Source organism: Lissotriton vulgaris, chromosome 10 (assembly GCF_964263255.1).
Source record: "Lissotriton vulgaris chromosome 10, aLisVul1.2, whole genome shotgun sequence".
Taxonomy (NCBI): Eukaryota; Metazoa; Chordata; class Amphibia; order Caudata; family Salamandridae; genus Lissotriton; species Lissotriton vulgaris.
Genome location: NC_141698.1, coordinates 998,193,185 through 998,218,243, shown reverse-complemented (window position 1 = coordinate 998,218,243; position 25,059 = coordinate 998,193,185). Strand labels below are relative to the sequence as shown.

The 25,059-nt window shown below is 44.3% G+C and overlaps 1 protein-coding gene across 1 annotated transcript in view; it reads left to right on the top strand.

Annotated features, from left to right (window-relative positions):
• The window catches only part of CITED1 (Cbp/p300 interacting transactivator with ED-rich tail 1), a 30,465-nt gene extending 5,622 nt beyond the window's left edge, over nucleotides 1-24,843 (top strand). The window contains exon 2 of the mRNA XM_086942006.1: nucleotides 21,703-24,843. Coding sequence (XP_086798132.1) covers nucleotides 21,726-22,232 — 507 coding nt within the window. The 5' untranslated portion in view covers nucleotides 21,703-21,725 and the 3' untranslated portion in view covers nucleotides 22,233-24,843. The remainder of the gene's footprint in view (nucleotides 1-21,702) is intronic.
• Nucleotides 24,844-25,059: the final 216 nt, after the last annotated feature.

Sequence of the window (25,059 nt, the reverse complement as noted above, 5' to 3'; positions counted from 1 at the left end):
TGTGCATTACAGCATGGAACTGGATGCCAGACAACCAGCCTTTCTTTCCTTTAAGCCCCACTCTGGACTGCGTTCTGAATTTCCACTTCACGAAGAGTGTTCAAGATGAGTAAGAGTTCTTAGAAGACAGTATGGGGGATGGAAGCAAATGAGAAATGCGTTCAGGGGTAAAGAATTGAGCAATTCTTGCCAAGTCCAATGGGCTGTTTCAAACCTTAAAACGTTTACCAAAGTGTCTGGCAATTTTAGACAAATGTGTATGTCTGGGGGAATTGGTAAAGCCAGAGATCACTGCTTGTACTCTGGTGCTCGAGTCGAGATGGAGATCTGAGCTAGTCCTTCATACATATTCATGTTTATTTTTATTTTTTTAAATTTGCTCCTGCTGTCAAGTTTTCACAGGTCTTCAGGTGGGAAGGGCCAGATCTGTATGCCTGGCCATCTAAGAGCCGTGCAGCGTTGTGCTGCCCTCTTTGGAGCAGTGTGTGTGTGTGTGTGTGAGTGTTTGGGGGGAGGGGAGTCTATGTGCAAATGGAGTCTTGACTTCCCCATGTAAGGTCATGCCAAACTTTTTTTTTATCTTTGCTACTTCAAAGCCGCATTAACAAATAAGTACACTATTCTCGTTAGGCAGAGGCCTTTGCAGTTCTGCAGCAGTCTAGATTGGGGTGTGATGGTCGGTCTGGAACCAGCCCAGCCCTATTTCACCCCGGTTACTTCCCCTAAGGTCCTCTGGGTTCCGCGTTAGTGGATGACCGTGTCTGAGAAAAAGTGGAGTTGAACACAGGATGCAATGACCGATCCCAACAAGGTCAGTAGTTCTGTTTGCAGCGAAAGGGATATTCTGTGCTGCAAACGAATGTGGTGAGGTAGAGGTGCGTGAGGTAGAGGTGCGTATTACGAGTTTAGAATAAGGAGGAGTAATGGTCGTGGTGGTGCACCTAATCCCATTCGCAGATGGCCATAAGATCTTGGAAGTGTAACGACAGGCATCTGGGTGGCCGGTAAAAGTTCTCATTCATTCTACCTACAACCTGCCTACAATGGGCCATCTTACGAAAGTCGCAGGCTTATGGAAACCACAGCTAATGAGGAACAAAACAGCCCGATGAGAGCTTGGCCCCCAATCTCAAGATCGTGTGGAGCAACAGTAGTGGCTTTAGATTGAGGCGGGGTGTAATTCACATCATTATCCATTGTCCACCATGTCTTTTGGGATAGTGGTCTTCACTATCTGTACCTGTTGCCACCAGACTGTTGTGCTCCTCGCCATCAGTTTGCTGGTTGTGCTGTTTGTTGGCCATATTTTGTCTTTCCTGGGACCATTACTAGCTAAAGCTGTATATAATGCAACACAAGGTAAATGGGTTCACTGTAAGTAAAAACAATACAAGGACAATATAAACGTGGTAAGAGTTCACTACATAGATGGTTCTGTGGCGGGAGCATATGGTAAAACCGTGGGACTACAGTGGATCACTGATGGACGAGCAATTGGGCTGTCGAAACCAATCCAAGAATACAAGCAATGGTCAGACCTGGTGGAGACCATACGAGGACCACAGGACTTTTAAGCGGGCAGAGCATGATGATCAGTGGAAAGATGTGATGAAATATTGGTCAAGAAGAAAGTGGTCAACTTCTACCTCGAAGGTGGATAGCGACTAGATAGAGCAAATTGAAAGCGGATTATCATTCCATTCCCTGAAAACACATCCAAAAAAAGACAGCTTAACCCAGGGGTTTTTGTTAAAAACTGGTGTTTTGAGCAGGACGCTGCTTCGTAGTTGGCGATATCTTCAATTTAACTTGTCGAATGATGAGGTTAAAGCTGGTTGGAGTGAAAAAATGACTCCAACATGACTTTTCTGTAGGGTCCCCTTCCAAACTCACCAACCAATATCTAGACACTTCTTGACTTCTGACACTAACCTCACGCCCCCATGCGAAAGCACAGAAAGTTTTAAGCATGCATTTTCACCAAAAGTTTAATTGCATATATAATTTGTAATGTTTGCTCTGTTTGAGTTTTATATAGCATGCTTGTCACCATGGCCACTGATGAGTGTGGAAGGTAAAAAAACTAAAGACAAGGGTGGGAGGTGTTACAGATCAGTTGCATGTGTTATCGGTTGTGGGTGCAGTGTTCTTCCGGCACTCCCCTAGTAACCTAACTGCTGAATTGAAGGCTGCGATGAAAATCTCGTGCAGGAATTTCCTGAATTGAAGGTAGTTGGGTACAAGAACCGAGCTGGGTCCCCAGGGATTTGCCATCCTCGTTTTTGGAAGAATCGTTGGATAGAGTGAGGCGTGATGTACCGTATTTTGAGGCTAGCTGGGCACTTTGCAGCAGTGTTCTTTGTGCATGATGCAAAGAGCTTTGGATCTGATTCTTTGTTCCAGTGGGAGCCAGGGTAGGACTCTCAGAGCTGGTGTGATGTGGCCACCTCTGTTAAAATACAAATCCATTTTCTGACTCCTTGATTTGATGCTTTGTGGCTTAGAGATTTTATTTTTAGTTAGGCCACTGCAGTTCACACATCACATTACATTAGTCCAAATGTGCCATCCCCAAGGGGATGTGCTGCTTGGTAAGTCTGAATAAATGGCTGCATTTTCCCCTCAGAGTGATAGCTCAGATTTGATGCCCTTTATAGCTGTATTAATTTGTTGGCCGGAGGAAAGTTCTGGGTTAAAGATTATTCCTAGGTTTCTTGCTTGTGGTGTCGGTAAGGGTCGCGGACCTACAGTTACGGGCCAGTTGGAAGGGAGCTCGATCGGAGCAGTGTTGCTCACTAGGATTAGACTCGGTTTTGGTTCCATTTAAACAGGGGAAGCTTTCTTTCATCCAGTGGTTGATGTGATCAAAGCACGACATATCCCATATCCTTTTCTCAGGCTGTCCTCCAACAGATGCATTGGTGGCGATGGACATCCAGAGATGCCAAACACTTGCATTCGACAGGCCGCATATGTTTTTGATAATCAAGGCCCTGTTAAATTTAGCAAACCAATCGATTAACATTTCCTGGCTATCATGCAGGATGAACTCTCTTAAATGTTTTTGCTGCTTTAACAAAGACACAAATAGAAAACTAGCACATTGATGTTGATCTCTGTCCATATTGCTCCTCCATATTTGCCAACAAACTCTTCTGTACCTGTTGGGTCAGGTATTAAGCAACTTGGCGCTTAGTAGGGTCTCGGCCAAGACTTCTAAGCCCTTTTGATAGAGAACCTGTCCGTGTCTCCAGCCCAAGATCTAAGGTTTGCCCTTCCTTGAAAGAGGGTTTTACCGTCAAACTGATAAACACACTATCTTAATCCAGATCTGTGGAAATACTACAGGAGCAAACCATAGGCTCACATGGACAGGGGTGTGTGTGTCATCAGAATAACAAGGTCCATATAGACATAATTGTGAAAACCAACAAGTCAACTTAACACAATAACTACTAATGTATTGTCATACAATTGGTGTATAACGGGATACGACCTGATTGATTTGCCTAGACGTACTTTTATTTTAATGATGATGTTACGCATCATAAGAAACCATTAAAATATTGTTTGCTTAGTTAAAGGTCTGGCTCCTTTCCTCAAAAAGCAAGAACCCCTTGCACACTCACTTCTCTAGAACCCACTCTGGATAGCGCCGCGCCCTCTCACAAGGTAACTGTGCCCCTTGAAGACTAATACATGGCATACAGACAGCCTCTGCCAACTGAAATACCAAGGCAGAGCACTAAAAGGCACTGCAACAAAACCAAACTACTGTTCAGTTGCACTCTCTGTTGTGCCCACGGCAGAGGCTATAAAGCTGCCAGAACAGAGAATGGGCACTTCCATACCCACATTGCTGAATCTTCAAACTCTCCCATAGCACTGTCCCACATGTTACCAAGCTCCTCTTCCAGCATTCCTGCTCCGGCACCAGATCTCGGTGACAACCTGCTGCCCTGCTTCACCAACAACTTATTCAACACAGGCTCGCTTGGCAACCACAACTCCTTGGGCCATAATGCCTTGTCGTTGTTGGCCTCTGGATTCTTGCGTAGCCTTCTGCGTGCTTCTGTCTATCTCAGAATCTGACCCAAATAACATATTGGTCTGTTTCAAATAATCCTGTCATCCTTGGTACATCAATGATGCTGATGTAGCATTCACACTCCCCATTACCAGCCTACTCGCTAACTCCACAGGCAGTGAAGCCATCTCATAGGCTGAAATCCATCACAGACCCAGTCTAGCGGATTAGAGACCCCTTGGGTGGCTGCCTGGTGTTGAAGCCCTTTAATTGTCGTGGGTAGGTAGACACTTTATTGTTCAGTTAATTAAAACGTACAAAGTGACACTCTTATATAACCGTATGACACATCATAACTTAATAACATTTTTAAAAGGACCGTTTTAAGTACAGTTAAAATCTTGGTAATATATACAAAAACTGCAAAGTAAAATGTATACGGTTGAAACATTTCATAAAGTCTTATTTCACTTGGGATGCCAATAATGCCTTAAATGCCCCTTTTACACGCTGTGGATTAGTCCACCGGTCTATTTGTGCAAAACAATCCACAAAGTGCAATATTCCTAACAGGGATCCTCTATTAGCCGAATACTTAAGAGTCTTTAATTGTCCTCACATCTGCAATCAGATGGTCTCTTAAAGCATCTTCAGTCAGGCTTTAGACCTCAAAGGCGGTCTCTTTTACACATGAGGGAAGAAATTGTCAACTGGCGTGACTAGGGCTACCCCTGAGCATCTCTTAAAGCATCTTCAGTCAGGCTTTAGACCTCAAAGGCGGTCTCTTTTACACATGAGGGAAGAAATTGTCAACTGTTGTGACCAGGGCTACCCCTGAGCACAGATCCTGTAAGACCTCTCACCTGCCTTTGACACCAGTCATTATTTACCGGCTGCTAAGATCGATTGTCTGCTGTGATCAGCTTCAGTGGCTCATTGACAGAAGTTTATCATTCATACCCCAGATCAATGTGTTCTCCCAAAAAGCTTTCCAACATCTACACCTGCCACTGTTTCCAGAAAATCCTATTTTGTCACTCCTGGGTTATTGCAGTAGCCTGTGTACTGACCTTCTGAACAGTAGCTTTCCCTAAACTCAAGAAACTACAAAACCATGCAGAAAAACAGTTTTGTTTAAAATGACAGAACCATTTCACAATGGCCCTAAAATCCCTGTTCCCTGTAAAAGAAATAGATTTGACAGAGTAACATAGAGGCTGCTCAGCTAAAAAGGCAGAGAAAGTCTAAGTGAGTATACAGACTAGCACAGTCTGCTCCCTAAAAATGTTTGCAAAAGTCTGGTTCATCTCCCCCCCAAACACTACAATTTATAGGGTTTAGGTGGAAAGGCCACACACTTGACATGGTGTGAAATGACATAATAGGGCTGAATTAACAAAGATGCCTGTAAAAGCACCAATCGCTGTTCAAATTCATGTGATAGATGAAATAAGAAACAATTCAGAAACACGTAATTTGCTGTAATCAGCAAAATATGAATCAATAACTAAGAAGAGATGACTGTGCGTTTCGTAACACATGAATACAATAACATGTTCAAGCAATGAACAGCCCATGCAAGAGCCTCCAGCAAAATACCTTGGAGTAGTTCGAGACAAGAATATACCAGACACAACTTCTTGGAGATGAAGGCGCATTAATGCACTTGTATTTTATCAACACAAAGATTCCACGAAGGGAGCTTCTAAAACGTGCAGAGACATGCACATGGAAAGGCGTGTTCGTGTAAAATAAACGTGCACATTTATTAGGGATGTCTGTGTAAGCTGGCTGCGCCCTTGACTTTCGACGGCGGCCTAGTTATGCCAACTTAAACACATCTGGATTCAGATTTCAATTTCTAACTAGTAAATGCAGCTCTGACCTGAACAGGGCTCTGGCCTTGAAGTCTGGTGTTGGCTCTGCTTCTGGTGCAAGGGCCCAGGCATGCCCAAATGGAGCCCAAGCACCGAAGGCCCTGCTGCTTTCTCTCCCTATTGAAGTTTAGTTTTATAAATTATTAATTTCAGTAAATATCACAACACTGATATCATCTAATGTAGAACAATGAAACTTGGATTTTGAAAAAACAATTGTTTCATTGTATCTTTATCATATTCTTTCATAGTGTTTGGCAAGTAAACCAGGCAAACCATGTTGCGTTGGACCGGTTGGGCGAGGCTTTTGCTTTGGCTCTTATGCCCGGGCCAGGCACTAGATCTGCTCTGGCTTGGCTCTGCGCATTTGCTGGCTTGTCCACCTCCAATCAGAACAATTACAGCAATAAATATAGTGGGAGCCTGTAAACCGGCGCTGTACATTTGATTTAGTATATTAGCAGAGGTAAGGATGCCAAAACTGGACAAACTTCTTTCTAGAGGTATGTAGCACATTAACTCAGCACCACAAAATGACACTTCTCAGGGCCTAAGTATAGGGGGCTTCAGCCAACTTGGTGGCATTCTTTCTATCTACCCCTGCTGTCTGAGTCGGACCCTCTGTGATCGACAGCTGTGCCCTGCTTATTGCATTCAGACCTCTGCAGCAGTCGGCTGACACAGGCTAGGGTTGGGATGTAGCAGCCCTTGGAACAACTAGCACTGCATTAGATAGAGTGCAGATAAAGCTTGGGGGTTTACCCTCTCACTTTGGTGCAGACTGTAACTACAATTGGACATCTCTGGAATGGGGGTATTCACATGCAAAAAATATAACCTGCACAAATACCATTTGTTCCTTCCAGTGTTTTAAATATATGTTCACTCCGAATTTCATTCGTGGTGGGCAGGTCGTCGAAGGAGTTTTTACTCTTGAATGACACCTTGTTGGTATTTCTTCTCCAATTTGTTACATCTTAAGCTATGCCTTGTAACACAGACAGATTATATCTATCCGAACCCTATCTAACAGTTAAACTCACTATTTACAAGTGGTCCGTATGATAATTCCCCCCTCCCCTCAAGAAGCAATAATAAAAAGGGACCACCTATAAATAGGTGTAAGGCCATCTGGTGTAAATAATTGTTCATTTACCAGTAATGTTCCTTTTTGGGGGGGGGGCGGTCTGCAGGAAGGGTGGATGATGTAATGATTCACGAGGGCTTGTTCTCGGAGCCACTGGCCTGCATGAAAGTCCTGAGGGCGTGGGTTAAACTGTTGTGAACACAAGTTAAACTGTTTAGGACACAACATGGTGTTGACACACACAGTAACCGGAGGTGACGTGTACACCGCATTTAGCTCTCGAACCAAATTCCTACAGGAGCTTCCTCCTTCAATTTCCTCTGCTTGGCTTCCAAGCATAAATGGTGGACATAGGGCGTGTAGCGCCTGGAAGAGGATGTTTGCAGAAGAGGCGCATGAAAGAGGATGTTTGCAGAAGAGGACGGACGCCTCCCCCGCCCCTCCCTCTCTCTGCCGGATCAAAGCCACAGACACGCTCACACCTATCCTCTTTAAAGGGGGCTGTTGAGTGATACAGACCCCCAGGTGGGCGGGGCTTGACGCCATCCCGCCCGGCTCCAGGGTGGGCGGGCGCCCGGAATGCAGGCTAACATTTCAGTTGTTTCCGCGGACAATGCGGCCTCCTGGCCTGGGGCCCCCTCCCCACAGACCAGCCCCTCTCACTTTCAGGGTCACCAGCGCTGGCTGCAGACGATCAAAAGGCGGCGCCCGGCACCGCGGGCATTTGAAAAGCGAACAGCATGGGAATGGTATTTACACCACGGTACCCCAGAAAATGACTCGCGGCCCCCTTGTTTATTATGCGTATTCAGACCCAGAAGACTTTGCGCCCCACGGAGCCACTATTAATTCAGGATCGAACAGCTTGTGTGTTCTAAACTCGAACACATCTAGTGATTGACAGGCGTTGGCGCCCAGAAATGTAACCGTATAAGTTATCGTGTCAGTTATTATAAATGGTCATGCTTTGTGAGTGTTACATTTATCTGCTGTTGCAAGAGTCCAGGCACCCCTGGGCCATTCTTTAATTTGATTTATTACAGAAATATCTACTTCAAAACGGCAAAAGGGGTGGCTTCGAGCTATAGTACTGAATTTAAAACGCATGCAAAAAAACTTTAAGGCAGTTTGCATTTATTTTGACATCTTTGCTGTAGATCGCACTGGGAGGAGTGCGGGGCAGAGCGAGTGAAGTCACGGTAACGGATTTGTCGCTCGCCGCTGACATCAGCAATAACCTGAAGGTCCGGGCTCCTGAACCTTGTGAGTTAGAATTGTCCTTCTGAAGTCGTTAAACCTGTTGATAGAAACATCTTATACACACCAGAGTAGTATGAAGCGCTACATAACATTAATATTTTGAGGGAAAGAGGGGGGACTCAAAACGTGTGCTATCCCATTTAAATCCCCACTTCTCCCTAAATAGAGAACCGTCTTTGTGAAAAACGAAACTGGTGAACGTCATTGAACTTTCACCAAATTTCAGAGGGAAATCGCACTCTGCTAGTTGTGGCCTGGTTTTGGTGCATTTTTGTTCAGGGGTTTTTGAGGAGAAACTCTATAATTATAGTTTAGATGCACTGAAAATGACAGAGGCGCTCCAGGCTTGTAATTACTCCGCGAGCATCAGATGGAAAGACTGCTATCAATTGCAACAGAGCTGGGCTTTCATTCGTCTTTAAAAGGTTATTTAATGCTGCTCCACAGTCCTGTGTGTAAACCAGCTCTTTAGGCAAACCAAAAATAGGCCACAGTCGTAAACGGGCCTTGTCTATTCTGCCCCGCCCTGCTGTGCTCTACAATTTGTTTTCAATTTCGTAGCTTCCTCTCTGCCCAGGGGATACTGGAAGCACCTGTGTATACCATGAAACAGCCCCACACAATAGTGTTGTACATTATACATTTATTATTTAGAAGTTTTCTGTAGCGCTAACAAGACCCGAAGGTATCAGAGCGCTTCACAGTAGAGGACATGAAAAAGAGAACAACATGAGACAAACCCAATACAAGCAATCGGCGAGAGACAATTTGGAAAGAAGAAAAGTTCGGACAGCAGGGCTTCTTGGGGCTGGATTCAACATTACCGCATAGATTCTGAGACGTTTTGAGCTCCAAGTTATCCACAACCAAGGGAGCGGATAAGGCACAAGAATTTAAGTTGGCTCTTGAATTCTGCATAGGACGGTAGAGTTATGATGTGCGGGGGGGGGGGGGGGGGGGGATGGCGTTCCATAAGCAACCTCCTATGAAACATGCTATGGTTAATAACGTCAGACCCTGAAAAGCATGCCAACGGGCATTCTTCCAAACTCCCCTCTTAAACTCCTGCTGCTTCCAAACTCTGCGGTAGAAGCAAGAAGAGCAAATGTTTATGATAATGAATTCTTGTCTTCACCCTGTTTGCAGTACCTCCCAATATGTACCAAAACCTGATTCTGCCCTCGCCTCTTGGCAAGTGGAGATATTACCACCACCTCGGCCACATTTGCACCTCTCTAACGTGGAGTACGTACCATTGTATTCATTAGTCGTATGCACTCTTTCTTTACGTAGACCTCACCGGAGAGAGGGCTCTACTCCCATCACTGGGGCCTTGGAGGCCAGTGGGAGTCCTTCTTTGATCCTTTCTTGCCCATCTGACCGTCTCAAAGGGCCGGTGAGCCCATGCTCTCCTTGGACTTTTAACGCCCTAAGACTGAGAATTAAAGCAAGGGGTGGGTGGAGGCGAGCGTTGTGACCCTGAAGAGCAGGGTTGGGAGTATTGAAGATTGACAGTGCATTGCTTTCAACTACTCATCCTCACTGCAGACCAAACTGATGTGGGTACCAAACCAATGTACAACAGTGGCGGCCAACACAAACTAAAAGTGGTGGTGGGGTCGGAGGAGTCGGAGGAGGCACGGGGGATGTGAGCACGGGGGTGTTTAATAATAAAAAAAAAGAAAGGACAACTTGCTGTCTGCCACGTCCTGATTCGCATTCTTCTTCTTGGCCCCAGCAGACACTAGGACTACATCAGACTCCCTGTGCAATCTCTGTGCTGCTCTCATACTATGAAACCTGCACAGGGATTGGCCTGAGCGGTCTGAACATACGCTCCCTCCGGACCGGGAGCCTGTGCAGTTTCTCAAGCCCAGCTATTCAGCGCAGCCAGGCTGGATGAAACCTAAGTGCGCATGTGTGTTTGGCCAGCCTGAGATGGCTGGCCAAACACACATGCCCACTCAGAGTGCATATAGCACTCGTCCTCCCCTTGCCCCACCCCTCCCTACCGCACGCTGGCCCGAGCCAGTTGGGCAACGCTACTCCGGATTAGCTGCCCCTGATTTACCATTGGTCCTGCTGTCGGGTGTTGTAAGTCTGGTAGGGAAAGGGCCATTTGAAAAGAAGCCATTAGTCGTAAAGTAGAAGCTGTGTGTGTTGTAACCACATCACATCTGCTAAAACTCCACCTGTAGGAAGCCCAGTGCTATGTGAAAGATGGGCTGGTTCTGGTTACCAGTAAAAAGGTGCTACTGGTGTGTGTCTGATTTTGGGATGGAGGGGTCCCAGGACAAAGATTAAAAGTACATAGCTAGAATTTATCCTGATCGGGGGTGTCAGGAAATAAGTGATGCTGCACCACACAGAACTTAATGTGGATACTTTGAAATGCATTCCTGCCTCCTCAGAACCCAAGACCCGCCAGCCAAAACTCGTTGGGGGGACCCAAGCCATCTTGTGCAGCCTCCTAGGTCTGCTCTTGAGGTTCCAACCCCTGAAATGCACTAAGGTCAGACAGATTTATTGCACCCTCTACCACTCCCCCCACCATTGAAATCCCACAATTGTTGGCTCAAAAGATTAGAAGTCTTACCCCACCACCTCCACCACTGGACATGTCCTGCAGTAGTTGGACCGATATAGTTGCCTTAATGTATTTATCTTTCATTCATATCTATATATTTACTGCAAATCTCGTTACTCTGCTGTCCTCTCCCTCCCAACCTTCATTGTCTGTGTACAGCCAGTGCTGCCATGTAAAGAGTTCCTAATTAAAATGTTACACCTGCCAAATGAAAGATGCATTGGATGTGACTTGATAAACTGCAGCTCATCTAGTGGTCACGGATCTGAGAATCAGCCAGTGATGTGCTTGCGCCTACTGACCCAAGCCCCCGCCCCCCCCCCCCCACACCCCCCTCGTCCATAACCCTCTTAGACCTCCGCTTACCAACCAACTACCAGACATTTCTCCTGGACAGAACCTGATAAAACATGAATGGAGGGATGGCCATTCTCTGCAAAAATCCATATCTATCTCGTTGAGTACAACTCTCTCCACTGAATATGTCTCTTCACCCCGCATGCTGTCACAACGCGGTCTTAACAACAACGCGTTGTGACAACGCATACCATTATCCCACAAGTCGTTACAACGACTTGAAGGGGGTGGGGGCGCTGGATGTTTGAATAGTAAATTGAATAGTAAAATTAACTATTCCAACTCTAGTCTGTGTGGACTGTAGGGAAGGTGTTCTAAATCCAACACCTTCTCCCCCCTCCGCAAGTCGTTGAAGCGACTTGCGGGGTAATGGTAGGCGAGGTCACAATGCGTTAGTTATTACAGTATGCAGGGTTACTTATGCGGGTTGAATGTCATTCACCCTCTCCACTGAGACCACCCATAAATATTTAAGGAAACTAAGCAGACAAAATTTGTTTCTGGACTAATTCCTCGATTTCTCGGCAACACTGTTACTTTCTCCTTCAAAAAATGTGTTATAGCCCTTGTTAACACCTTCAATGCTATAGCAATTCCCCCCCCCCCCCCCCTTCATGAGCACAGGAGCACTGTACTGCATGACGAGCTGAGCTTGTCGTGAGCATGGAAGGGGTTAATCCTGATGAGGCACTGAGGTGCTTTTGGTCATAGGTGGCACGCAACTCTTTGACGATGTTTTACTTACACCTTTTTATATAGGCCTGGGCGGAATTTCGATTACACTGGCGTTCTTGGAGTAATTTTGGTAATTCCGCACTACTCTTTGACGCAAAATTTCAGATAATTACACCATTACTCTTGCTTGCATAATTGAGAGTAATTGGGGGATGGGATCTTACCGCAAGAGCACACGTAGCGAGCAGGATCATGCACTCTCTATTCATGTTCTGCTGCATTCTGTCTCTTAGCACAAAATGCACCCTTGCGTCCATTTTGGACACAAGGTTGCATTTTGTGCTAAGAAAATAACGCTAATTGCTGGTATTATTAGGGGAAAATGCTACCCCAGGAGAACATTTAGCCAGTGTGAGTGGTTGCTCATGCTAGCTATACGGGTTCTATTGCATTTATCACTATTTCTTTGCTCAAAATGCATCCTTGCGTCCATTTTGGATGCAGTGGGGCATTTTTGTGCTACGAAATAGCTCTAATTCAAGAATTACTCTTCTCGCATAATTCAAGCGTAATCTCGCAAAATTCTTAGTTAATTCCGCGTGATTACACCACACAGAATTATACGAGTTACGCCCACCACTTCTTTTACCCTCCTACCCCCGAGAACAAACCGTCTGACACAACCTCTTCCCAACTCGTATCTTTCCCCGATGAGAATGGTCTTATCCAGTTTTGCCATTTTCCTGCCTACTCCAAATGCCACCTTGGACTTTGTGATTTCCAAAGTTAGCAACATCTTTATGCACAGGGCACAAGTCCTAAAAAAAGAAGTGGGGGGACGCTGACGTCACGAGAGGTAGTGACATCACGAATGGTGGCTTGCACCATCAGACTCATTGCCTCCTCTCGCTCACCCCTTAGATGCGATTGCATCAGAGAAGCCAGCGCGTGAGCAGCGTTCTGAATGAGCTCCGATCTCGCCCCAGAGAGGCCAAAGAAAGAATGTGTGGCTCCATTTGCTCCAGTTATCGAGCTCCCGGTAAAATAAGTGGGAGGACGCCGTCCACCCGCGAGGTACCCCGACTCGAGCCCTGTATTATGCACAACCTCAACGCTGTTGCCCTGTATTGTGCACAACCTGAACGCTGTTGATTGGTCAGAACACTCCCAGCCTACATTGGGACGGCATCGCAGTCTGACTTTTAGCAGACATTGGCCAGTGCTTACTAGACTCTCGTTAGGTGCTGACCCCCCCTTCGCCCCCCTCCAACAAAAAAAGTCACTAAAGTCACAGAATAACTTTGGCTGGTGCAATTGTGTTAAACACACAATCTCTGAATAAACCACACATTGGTTAAACAAGTAAATCGTCAGTCTGGGATGTTTCGTCCAGGCACCCACAGAGGAGACGGAGGAACCTCTGTCTAACTCCCAAGTGCTCTTCCCTATGGGATAAAAGAAAATCCTTTTCATTTTACAGCTCAGTCCAAATCCTCGTTTTTAGCTCCAAATTGCAGAATGCTATTAACCAACTCAGATCCTTAACGTTCTAGGCAACATTTTCATTAAAAAAAACAAGAACCTGGTGGACTTTGCCTGCTGAACACCCAAGTCTGTCCCAGACCACGTTCTTTTGACCAGGAATGTCCCCTCTGGCACCAGGACCTCTTTCCTCCCTATTTCAGACAGTTATTTAACCCTGACCTTCTCCAACAGTTGCATCTTGCCTGGCATGGCAGCTGAAAAGTCACAATAGCTACTTCGAAGACTTTTTTCCCCTTCTTGGCATAAATGCGTTCATGTACCTTTCAGGGCTTCTTTACACTGTAAGAGTGACTGAACGGGTTAGCAAGAGACTAGGGTGGGCCCTCCGGTCCAACCCCTCAGTGCCTTTGGGAGTAAATACATATTACCTGTCTGTATTAGTTTAGTTTATTCGTCAATTAAAATCATAAATAAAATCACACGGTTAATAAGTACATAACGAATAAAAAGTAAAATGGATATAAAACAGTTATGTCCTACATCTAGTACAACCTGTCTGTCTATCGAAGAATGTAAACATCTGGACACAATGCAGTCCACAGTACTCATTTCCTTTGCAGGAGCCTCCATGGGCGGAATCCTGCATTTGTGAGCATGGCAACACTGAAATAGGGCATGGAACAATCTGTAGATTGGCTCAGAAGACCATTTTGACTTTGTTTGGGTTGCAGGGGGCAGTTAACCCAAAAATATATCTCTCGGAAAAAATATTTTCCAACTTTTTTGTTAATTTTAGGCATTCTTGACTGAAGTATAAAGATGTTGCAGAGCAGAGTGCCTTGGATCTGCGTGGTTGTTTTGGATGGACTATGCTTTTACAGCTTTCATTTTAACAGAACAATGTACGTTGATTACCGATAAAGTTTGAGTTTGTTCTTTTGCACCGTTTTTAGGCCTGGCTACTGATTACCTATTAATGTTATTCCACCTATAATTGGTTGTCGCTTGAAGCATGTGCAGGCGGTGGGCATTTCACTTAACCATGGCTATACATTAAGATGATGGTTGTGAACATAGGGGAAGCAGGACAATGGGGGGTGGTAATAAAGTTAAACTTGGAGGAAGGAAAAGTTAAGAGGACAGATAGTTAAATGATAATAGAGATTAGTCAAAGGGTTTATTGTTGTAATGGTTGAAAGTTTTATGCCGGGGCAGGAGTTACAGTTGTAAGATAAGGGTGTGGTAAATTTAGGGGTGGGGGCAGTGGGAATTGGGTGAAGTAATGTATAGTGAGGTCTAGTTTTGTGAGGCGAAGGCCTAGGGTAAAATGTATGTGATGTGCTCCTGTCTTCAAAAAAAGCGGCCCTTTTTATTCAAGAATAAAATGTGGTCGGTGCTGCTCTTTATGGCCCACAAACAGGATTCCACCATCGACACAAAGCATCTACTGTTCTGCAGTAGCGAGTGTCTGCCAAAGATGGAGTTTTCTGGGTACCGTATTTTATTATTTATTATAGCAAATATAATATTGTGACATATCGGGGTCAGACATGGAGCTGCATATTTGTGATACTTACTTTAGTATCTTTACACACGTGCACAAATGAATGACCCCTTCCCGTTTGTTTCTTATTTATCTGTATGGAGCAGTTTGTAAAAGCAAATTTCAGATTATTTTCTTTGCCTAAATCAATATTCATCAAACGTCTGATAAAATTATTTAGCTCCCAAAAACTTCAAGTGGAATTTTTCTTTTTTTTTTTAGTCTAATGCTAAATATCTTGAAACAAATATTCAAATAAAGGCGGCGAGGAATTACAAACTAACTTAGTAGGGCATGTTTGTTATTTTTGGGTTTTTGTGTGGTTTCTTTTTTTCTTTCCTTCTATTTTAAACAAATCTTGGTTGAAGGAGCACACTGGGCAGATCAAAAACATCTGTGACAGTGTCTTTAAAAGCGGCCTAAAACCCATTTCGGATCAACAAGCAACTATTTGGTCGATATACCCATACGTTTGTACTGGTTAAAAAGAAATAAGAACACACATTGGCAAAGTCAGTGGTTCCCTTTGGGGAATATTGGCATCACCCATAGTTTTTAGAGATGCCTTGCAGAACAACTTAAGAGGAAATAAAAAAAAAATACAGACACATTATTTAGAAGGTGCATTTGAGCCTTAAAAATTATATCGGCCCTTCTTTTGTTTTTACTCCTCGATCTGAGTTGATTCAATACATTTCTTTAAAAAGTAGGGCAACCGCTTTAAAAAAAAAAAAAAAAAGTTGTCCACCACTTTAAAAGTGAGGGGATAAACTCCAAATAGGCTTGGGTGGGAGAAGAAACACAAAGGAGGGGGAAAGGAAGAAGCACAGAGGGTTTGCGTGAAAAGGGAACCACTGTTAAGAATGCAACAAGAAGGTGTAGGGCACAGGAGCGAGTGCAACCCCTAGAGGGTCGCTAGGCGGTAGAGAGCAACATGGAGCACAGTGGAGGGGTAAGAGAAGTAAACAAGAAAGACAGCTGGAAAACACATTCACTCTCATGGATAGCTTAGCCAAAAACAAAAGTAGTGCCTAAAAATTAAGCAGTGAAAGGACATGAGCAATGAGGCTATGCTCCAGGTGAGGTACAAACACTAGAAGAGGATGGAAAGCGCACACCAGCTAATAAATAAGGCAAGCAGGCACATCAATGACCAAGCCAACCAAGGGTAAGCAGAGCCTGTGCTCTTAGCCCACTGTAATCTGGCAATAGTTTTTTTTTCACAAACAGCTTGTTCTGTCTAGTAGGTGATCTAAGAAGATAACTGTTAAGGTCTGTAAAGTCTTTATCTGGGTGCCCTAACAATCTGCTTTAACCGCTCAGATTAACAGTAGTAATCACAGTGTACGAGTCTGAGCTTTCCTCTTTTTATGGTGCCTGGCCTTGAAGTCCTTTAGCACACTCTGGCCATAAACGTGCTGCTCTAAACAACCTTAATCTAATTGAAATATTCGGCGGCCATCTTAGAATTACACTGCAACTCTCATTCAGCTAAGTGTTGACAAAACGTGACCCATGAATCGATCATTTGTCTCTGCCCATCTCCCATGTTTAATCCAATCACAGACTCGTAACAATAGTTCTGCACATTAACTGCAAGTCAAGGTTGACCATATAAACTTACGACGAGACTCCTTCCTGCTCCTCCTCGTGTGGGGGTCTCAACGCGCCCCGTCTCCACCTCTCAGGTGATGCTAATGGAAGGTGGATGCAGCATTTGGAACTTGTTACAGAAGCAAAGAGTTGGGGAGGTGGGATGGGGGGGTATCTGTGAAATAAGTGTCCGGCCCCTGTCCCTCCTGCTCCCTCCTGCTCCCTCCTCAGCACTATCTCCTCTGAAATGGCTGGGGAAAGCTAAATCTCGGATGGTTGCAGATTTCTTCAACCTATAAAACGAGCTATTTGGATGTTTCTGATGTAACTGGTCGTTTAGGTGTTAACCGTCCAGGTGAGCCCGGCTTTCTACCCTTGGTACATGTACCCGCTCCTGGTCCATTAGGCGTGGCGGCCAAGAAAGAACGACCCGAAGCATCCTCCATGTTGAAACATTAGACCAAAGCACTAAAGGGACTTTTACATTTTTTTTAAATATATTTTATTTACATTTGTGACCCCCCCCCCCCCACACCTCAGGATAGTATATAGCCAAACAAATCTTTTAAATGGTGGGTGATTGAAAAGTGCACATTGAACACTCCCCCCCTACTCCCCCTCCCTGTCAATATTTCTGAGCTGAAGAGAGAAAATGCTGAGATATAGGAACATATTGGTGGTAAAGTAAAGCAAATGAAAAGGCTTGGAATCCCCCCTGTGTCCTACACACAGTTCTGCGCCGCGGGCCATTGATCTGCTCTCATCTAACTGAGATTAAGAGTTTAGACCCTTCAACACCTATGACATGAAAGTGAACAACAGCTGAAATAACTCACTAGTAAAAATACATACAGTGTATATGGCGCATTGCCTAGCAACTGTTGGGTTCAATATGTCTGGCCAGCATCCAAATGTTGTCTTCTTTTAAAGAGGGATTATATACCTTGAGTACTTTCTGTCACGTCGGAGCAGGTAGGGCATGCATGGTTCGACTGGTTTGAGTTTCGGGGGTGTGTTCTGCATATCTCCCTAGGGGGTTTTGTATATAGTATTTTACTATAGAGGTTACGATCTCTAGACTTAGGTTATCTTGACATATTTCTTAACCGTCGGCCGATTTTTGTAACTTTTTAAACTTTGGGGTACTCCGTAGTCCCTGTTTGCACGTTAGATAAAATACTCGAAGTTCTTTTCTGTTTGTTGTGTTTTTGTTGCCAAAGAAACCATTCCCGGTTCCGAACGCTCTTAAGTTCATCACTGGACAGGATCATCCCTGTTTTCATCGTGTCCTTTCTCCTTTGCAGGGCTCCAATAAATGCAGCAAAAACTGCAGTTCAAGGTTGTGCACAATGTTGGAGTCTTCGTCTTTATTCATTTTTTTTGTTTAAATCTTTTTTTTTTTTTTTGAACTGCATAGGGAATCTTCGCTTCTGCAGTTGAGACGAGAGTGTTTGTGGGAGACTGCGCTGTCTCCAGGAAACCTGTAGTTTGTAATGTTTTGTTTTTGGGTCTTGGCTACAGGCCTCTCTTTAGTTGTTGATTAGCAGACCTATTGTTTCCACTACATACCATGTACCTAGAGTGATTTTGAGCAGCCACTTGATCATCATTGGAGGCTTTGTTGACTCTGGTGTCTGCGTCACTCTCTATTGTTTAATTCCCTTCTAGAAGTACTTTGTTCTCAGATTGAATGAGCTGTATCCTTTCACGGCTGACTTGATGGGATTTTTTAAAATTTTGCTGTCCGCACAAGGGCATGCCTGTGTTTCCGATTGCAGATGTGCTGGTAATGTGGATGCCATTAACCAATCATTGGCAAAGCCAATAGCTCAGATTTTTGCGTCTACCTGTTGGCATTACCAATGCTTGTTTGACATGCTGCCTGAGGTCTAGGCATCTTATTCTACGATCCTCATCCCGTTACTGTGGTGTACATTCGTTCCGAGGTTTGAAAATACTCTTATAAACACTCTTAATAAACTTGCAAAATTATTTTACTGTCATTGGTTATCCATCTCTGATCGTTTGAACTCTCATCTGCTAAAAGAGGTTTTTAAGTTCTTTGTAATGCTGTAAAAGTGTCCTAAGGTAAATGTCACTTGACCCTTGCCTTTGACCGGACCATGCAGGGTCTGGCTCTCCTATGCTCGTAATACCCCCCTGGTTGTCATAGTTTTGTTACTTGACAGCACGGTAGATGTTCCATTTGCCATCAAATTGTGGAAGAATAGAGCATTTCAAAGCCTGCCAGCTCGTGTTTTGACCCCTGCAAGTGTAGGCCCTGGGATTTCTCAAGAATGCAAGTCTTTACCGACTTGGCCCACACGTTGTAGTATGGGTCCTACAACACGAGCCACTCCCTTAAACAGCCTAATGTGAGCTATACTGTGCTATGGCATAGATGTTTGAGAGTGACTACAGACTGCACATTACACCAGACTGCTAATTGTGTGATAACACACACCTTGTGCTTTAGAGTTGTTGGCGAGTGATCCAACCAGCCCTGTGTCCCTCGCACACAATGCTGTTATTTAAAAAAAAAATGTTTTCATATAGGTTGTAGGTGCCATTATTGTGGAGTAAATTTAGGAGTATTGCCTTAACACCTTAGCAGCTATGGAACGTCCAGCTCCAGTGCTGAACGTTCCATTGCGCAGGTGCAGTTGGAACGTCCAACGGCCGACGGCAGCACTCCCGAGGTAGTGGTGCCGTCGGCCGTTGGAATAGGCGCAACACTTAAGATGTTAAGTCTGTGCTTCTCCTTGATTTATTTTGAAAGAACCAAAATTCTACATAAAACTACTACTCTTTGGATGCCCAAGTCTACTCTCCTAAACCAATACTGGCGCAAACTATCAGCAAAAAATGCATTTTACTTCAAAGTCAAACCCAACTAATTATCGTCTAGGTTTTTTCTTTCTCAATTTTTTCTTTTGGAGAATCCCTTTCCACAAACCTCCAAATTAAAAAAAAATGTTACATTTTCCCTCAAAACGCAATAACTACTGCATTTTTCAGGAGTGCTTCTTCTGTATTTCCTCTCTCTCACTTACAAGAGATATTGTGTACAAAAAGAGCCTGCAGCACGCCCAATGCATACCATTCATTGGCTTTGTCACTCTTATTTGCCGCCTTTTTAAATGGCCAGTGCATGCCAGCTTCACTTCCTATTCTTTCAGCTGGAGCATGGACCAAATACTAATTGCTTCAGCTTGATTGCTGTTCCATTGATCGCACTGTGATTGCGGTACTATTTTGATTTTTTTCTTCCCCTGTCGTGGTCTGTGTTGCTTCTTTCTCTCCCATGCACCCTACTGTCAGTGTTGCCTCTTTCTATCCCACCTCCCTTTTGTCCATGTTGCTCTCTCCCTACCCCCTCTTCCATATTGCTTCTTACCCTCCTGTTGTCTGTTACCCAACCCCCCCCCCCGTCTGCCATTAGATAAAAAGTGCTATGACGCGTCTAGAACTGGCTGCGTCAAAGTGCATTTTTAAAAATAACTTTTAGCTATGCTGCACATCAGCGCTGCTCTTATAATACATTTTATAGAGCACGTAGATACCTCGGAGAGCTCTACAACCTGGTTAAAAGACATTGGCAAAGCTCTTACGTAGGCAAGACATATTGGCTTTGCTGATGCTTGTTTACGGCTGGCTTGGCAGCGCTGCTGAATCTAGTTCCTACTGTTATGAATTCTTTATCATGTAGACAGCTCTGGCTTTGGACTTTTTCTCCACTCCGCAGGAATGTTGCTTCCCCATATAACGCTGTTGTCTCTTTGGTGTATAATTCCGCCTTCTATGGATGCCAGTACTCCAATGCATGCAGAAATATTCTTCATTGCAGAAGATTGATTGATTGACCTGTAGGGACGTGCCCTCAAATAACACCTCCCTACAATGTATTGACGCAAGAGGGGCAAGTACTGTTGGATAAATGTGGTGAAATTAGACCAAGTGGTTGACATGTATTGAAGAAAAACCTTAGCATTAAACTCTTGGGCACTGATTACAAGTAAGAAAAGTATTGGGGACCGGGGGGGGGCGGGCAGGGGGACTAGGGGTCCAGCATACATGCCCTCATTCTGGTCAAGTGAATTAAAGGATACCCTTTGATTCACACTGATTACAAGTGGCCTATTATATTGTGATCCCTGTGCAAACTCCTGCTTGAACTGGGGTCGCAGTTCCAGGTGGTGCAATTATTATTGCAACCCTAGAGTATCAGGTGCGATGAAGATCGCGCCATTTGTTGACATTTTGGCATGTCAAACCTGCTAGAATTTAACAAGGGGAAAAGTTCCAGCATTTAATGGGACACATGAATTGTAGATAAGTAAACCACAAAATCTGCATGTTATTCCCCAAAAACTGAACTTGCGATAATTGGTGCGCCTGATAAAGTCTGACTTTAATTGGATGCGATTATTCTCACATCTGAACCAGCCTGCTCATAACCAGACTCTATGCAGAGCACTAGCTCAGTTCTTTAAGGAGTGGGAAGTGAACATCCCTGAACAAGTGCTCTACCCTAGCCTGGGCATGAAGCATCGCGAGGCTGTGATGTCCTTCATTGCCCTGCCACAGCCCTGAATACCACCCAGGTCAGCGGGGGCAGCCTTCACCGTACCACTACTGCACTCCTGCATACATGCCAACATTTTAAGACCGGGACGTGGGAGATTTAAAGTAAAAAATCAGGAGAATGAAAATTCCCCATTGACTTACATTGTAGAAAATGCAATTTCAGGCGGGAGACTGCCGACTTTTCAAGCCAAAAATGGCTTTATTTCAGCTGTCTCCTGCCTGAATTGGGTCTATTGGCATCATGGCTTCATTTTACCACCAGCCGCTTTAAAGGATGTGGTTTAGAAAAGTCATCACTGGCCCCAGGCCCCGCCCTTCTCGCATGCTTGGCCCCAGGCCCCGCCCTTCTCGCATGCTTGCAGTGTGAGGGAATAGAAGCCTTGCCATAAAGGCAATAAAAGCTCTCCCTTGGCTGGGCCACCAACTTTACAAGCGTGGAGTGGATTTGTCTCCTGAGGAAATTGAGGTCCTTTCATTTTGGCTAGAAAGATCAATTGAGGTACAAATAAATGTCCTGCAACTTTTTTCCCCTATTAAATGACTAAATCCGGAAATGTGTTAAACTGAAATGTTGAATTTCTGATCATTCAATGTGTGCTTACAGTTTCTGTTTTTGCATTGCAGGTCTTTTTCGGGGGGCTGGAGAAATGAGCTCCTTGCTCTACACAAGCCTGAGCATGAAGGACCGCGAGGCGGTGACCATCCTCCATTACCCTGCCGCAGCCATGAACACCACCAAGGCCAGCGGGGGCAGCCCTCACCTCCCCGCCACCGGCCTCCTGGCTTCCGCTCCATCCACGCCACCCACCAAGCAGCCGGCCTTCAACCTGCAGACCACCCCTCACCTGCTGGCCAGCATGCAGCTCCAGAAACTCAACAGTCAGTACCACGGTCTGGCTAGCCCCTGCCTCCCCACGGATTCTACCTCCATCCCCACCTGGGGCTTCAGCTCTCCGCCCCTGGGGCAAGGGACCCTGGCACCCGCGCTGGGCGCCCACCACGGGCCCGGCATCATTGACTCTGACCCCGTGGATGAGGAGGTGTTGATGTCGCTGGTGGTGGAACTGGGACTGGACCGCGCCATGGAGCTGCCAGAGCTGTGGCTGGGGCAGAATGAGTTTGATTTTTCATCAGATTTTCCTCCCACTTGCTGATGCCCTAATGACTTGCAAGCTAAGCCTCAACCAGAGATTCCAAAGTCTGCCTTCAGAGACTGCAGCAGAAGGAGCATTGTTTTGTTGAGAAACTGACGAGTCTGGTTCCCAGCTCACTTTATTGCACAGGAATGACCACTGACCAAACGCATCCCTCTACCCCAGGGGGATGTTACATACATGTCCCTGCTGGCCTGTTTGTTTGCTCCTTTTTTTTCGTTATCTCCATCTACCCTTCTTGCAATGGCATATCGTGCACACTGTCCAAGCCTCCTGGTTCTCTGCTTTCTATCTCCCCCCCCCCCCCCCCCCACTCCTGTCTCTCAATATTTCTAGGTCTCCTACTGGGTGCGTCAAAGCTTTTCAAGCTGTTATCTTTTCTTTGTCTTACTTTTTCTAGTTGGCTTCTGCCTTGTTGTTTTTGGATAAGTGGCCAAAAGGGGGGGTGTTTTGTCCGTGGTGGATTATAGACATGTGCTAGTTGGCGCCATTGGCGTTTTAATGGCTATATGAAAAATAATGAAAGCGTGCCACTTCGTGGTCAGTGAGAGAATTGCAGCTGTTAAGTCATGTAGCTAGTGCACAAGTACCTGTCCACGAGTGCAGTTTCTTCTTGATTGATGTACAAGCTTAGTTTGCATCCTGTCAGTGAATAGTAAAGGGAGTACTGCTGGAGGGCATTTTCCCAATCGTCTGAGAGGAGAGAAAAAACAATCCTTGGAATCTGTTTTATTATTCAGAAACATTCATGAGGGAGGACAATAAGAGGGGTTCTAATTAACATTTTTTAATTTGGTAGTAAGAAGGGGAGGCAGAGTGGGGGATGAAGGTGACTGAGTGTCGGAATTCGAGATGGAATTCATACCGTACAAGTTTGTGTTTTTGGTTCCCTTGTCGGAGATTTTTTTTCTTCATTCTTCAGTGTTTTTTTTTTCTAAAATGTAGCAGGGATTGCATGGAAAACATAAAAGATTATTAAGATATCATTTTGATATAAGAGAATGTACATTTTGGACAAAATGTTACCCACTACACCCTAAGTACGCCCTCTACTCTTGAGTTTAACTGTTTTTGCCTGGAAATATGTTCATTATTGCAATTTTTCCAGTTTTGCCAAAAAGGCAACCTTTTAAAGCAAACTAGAATTAAAGCACATTATATAATTTTATATTATACACATACTCTAGGAAAGGAAGAATCTTTCTGCCAGGGTAGTTCATATTGAAATACAGAAATGTTTATGAATATAAATAAACTTTGATATTATTACTGTGGTAGCTGAAAGGGGCCTTGTGCTGCTATATTCACCGAATTTTGGCCTTTAATGATTTTTGTTGGCACTCACGCCTGCATGTTTAATGGGGAACAAGGCACCCAGTGCCGCGCTTTTGCAGGATGTAATATTCTGCTTTGCATTTTGTCCTGCAAAGATTGTTTGCTCTTGCCATCTAGTGGTCGTGAAGAAAACTGCAGAAGAAATATATCAAACATTTGAGAATTTAGTTGACTGTGGTTTCTGAAAATGAGTTTACTGAAATGTGAAACCATGCTTGTCAACATTCTAAAAGCACTTTTTGACAGAGAAGTTTGCAGGAGACTGTTTTTCAAGGCCTCTTAATGATAAAATAACATTGTAAGTGGGGCACAGCTCCGAAAAATCACACTGACACTTCAGTACATTCCGCCTGCCTTTCCTCATTACAAGTGAAAGTGCCTTTTTTTTGTAGTGTTACTTTTTATCACATGCATGGGAGGAGCAGTGCTATTCAGCTACTTCAGTTGATGAATGTGCAGGACAATGGTCGTATAGGATTTGGGGGGAGGAGTGCTGGTAGTCGCATTATTTTTCCCAAAGATTAAAATGCATTAAGTAGCATTGACAGCAGTTTGAACAGGTGAATACAGGGCTAATTAAGCTACACTCCTAGTCGGTGTGTAGAGTAATATGACAGACATCTTAGAATGGGACATTGTTGTAATTTTACTACAAAAGTGATGGAAGTAGGCAAAACAAGGCAAAATATTTTTGAATGCCTATGTTAAAAATATTTGATAGGTAATGACTACGTTTGTGAAATATATATTTTTTTGCCTAGTGACTCTGTTTTTAAGAGTCGACCGCAATGTTTGAAAGAAAATGTTCTTCGGCATTCTAAGTACTTTTCAGTCCATCCAGTTGGTGGCACGTAGAAGTTAACCAAATCTTTATCATTATTTTGTATTCCCCCAAAAAACGTACAGCCCTGAAAACACAACAAAAAAGTGACGCAGCTGAACACAACTGGAACGAATAGGTCTTGATCTGATTGTATAACTTCTTATTTTTCAAATATTTGCGGTGCAGACACGGTATGCCGTTCAATCTTTTCCCCTGCTCTTTTATGCTTTCTGGAGATTATGTTGCCATTTTGTATGTTTGAGAAAAGGACACAAGTTGTCTGCAGCAGAAGATGTTTTGACCTTTCCAGAAAACTTGTATTTGTCTCGCAGGGGCCTGTAAGCAATTCGCAAGTTTGTCAAATGTAAAATTTTGTTTTGTATATATGTGTACATTTACTGTTTTGATCTGATTGAATAAATGGTTCTGTTTGACAGTGACCTCTTTGTTTAATATGAGTAGGTGTATATTTTAAACTATGAATCACCAGAGCTCTTCAGACTGTCAGAAACACAAATGGACTTGGTTGTGACATTAAGTCACATTTTAATGAATGTTTCAGAATTATCAGAGAACAGCCATTACACACTAGTATCTGAGGACTGTAAATAATGCCTTTTAATTTGCTTAAAATATACATAAAGTTCAAAATATTTAATAAATATGAAA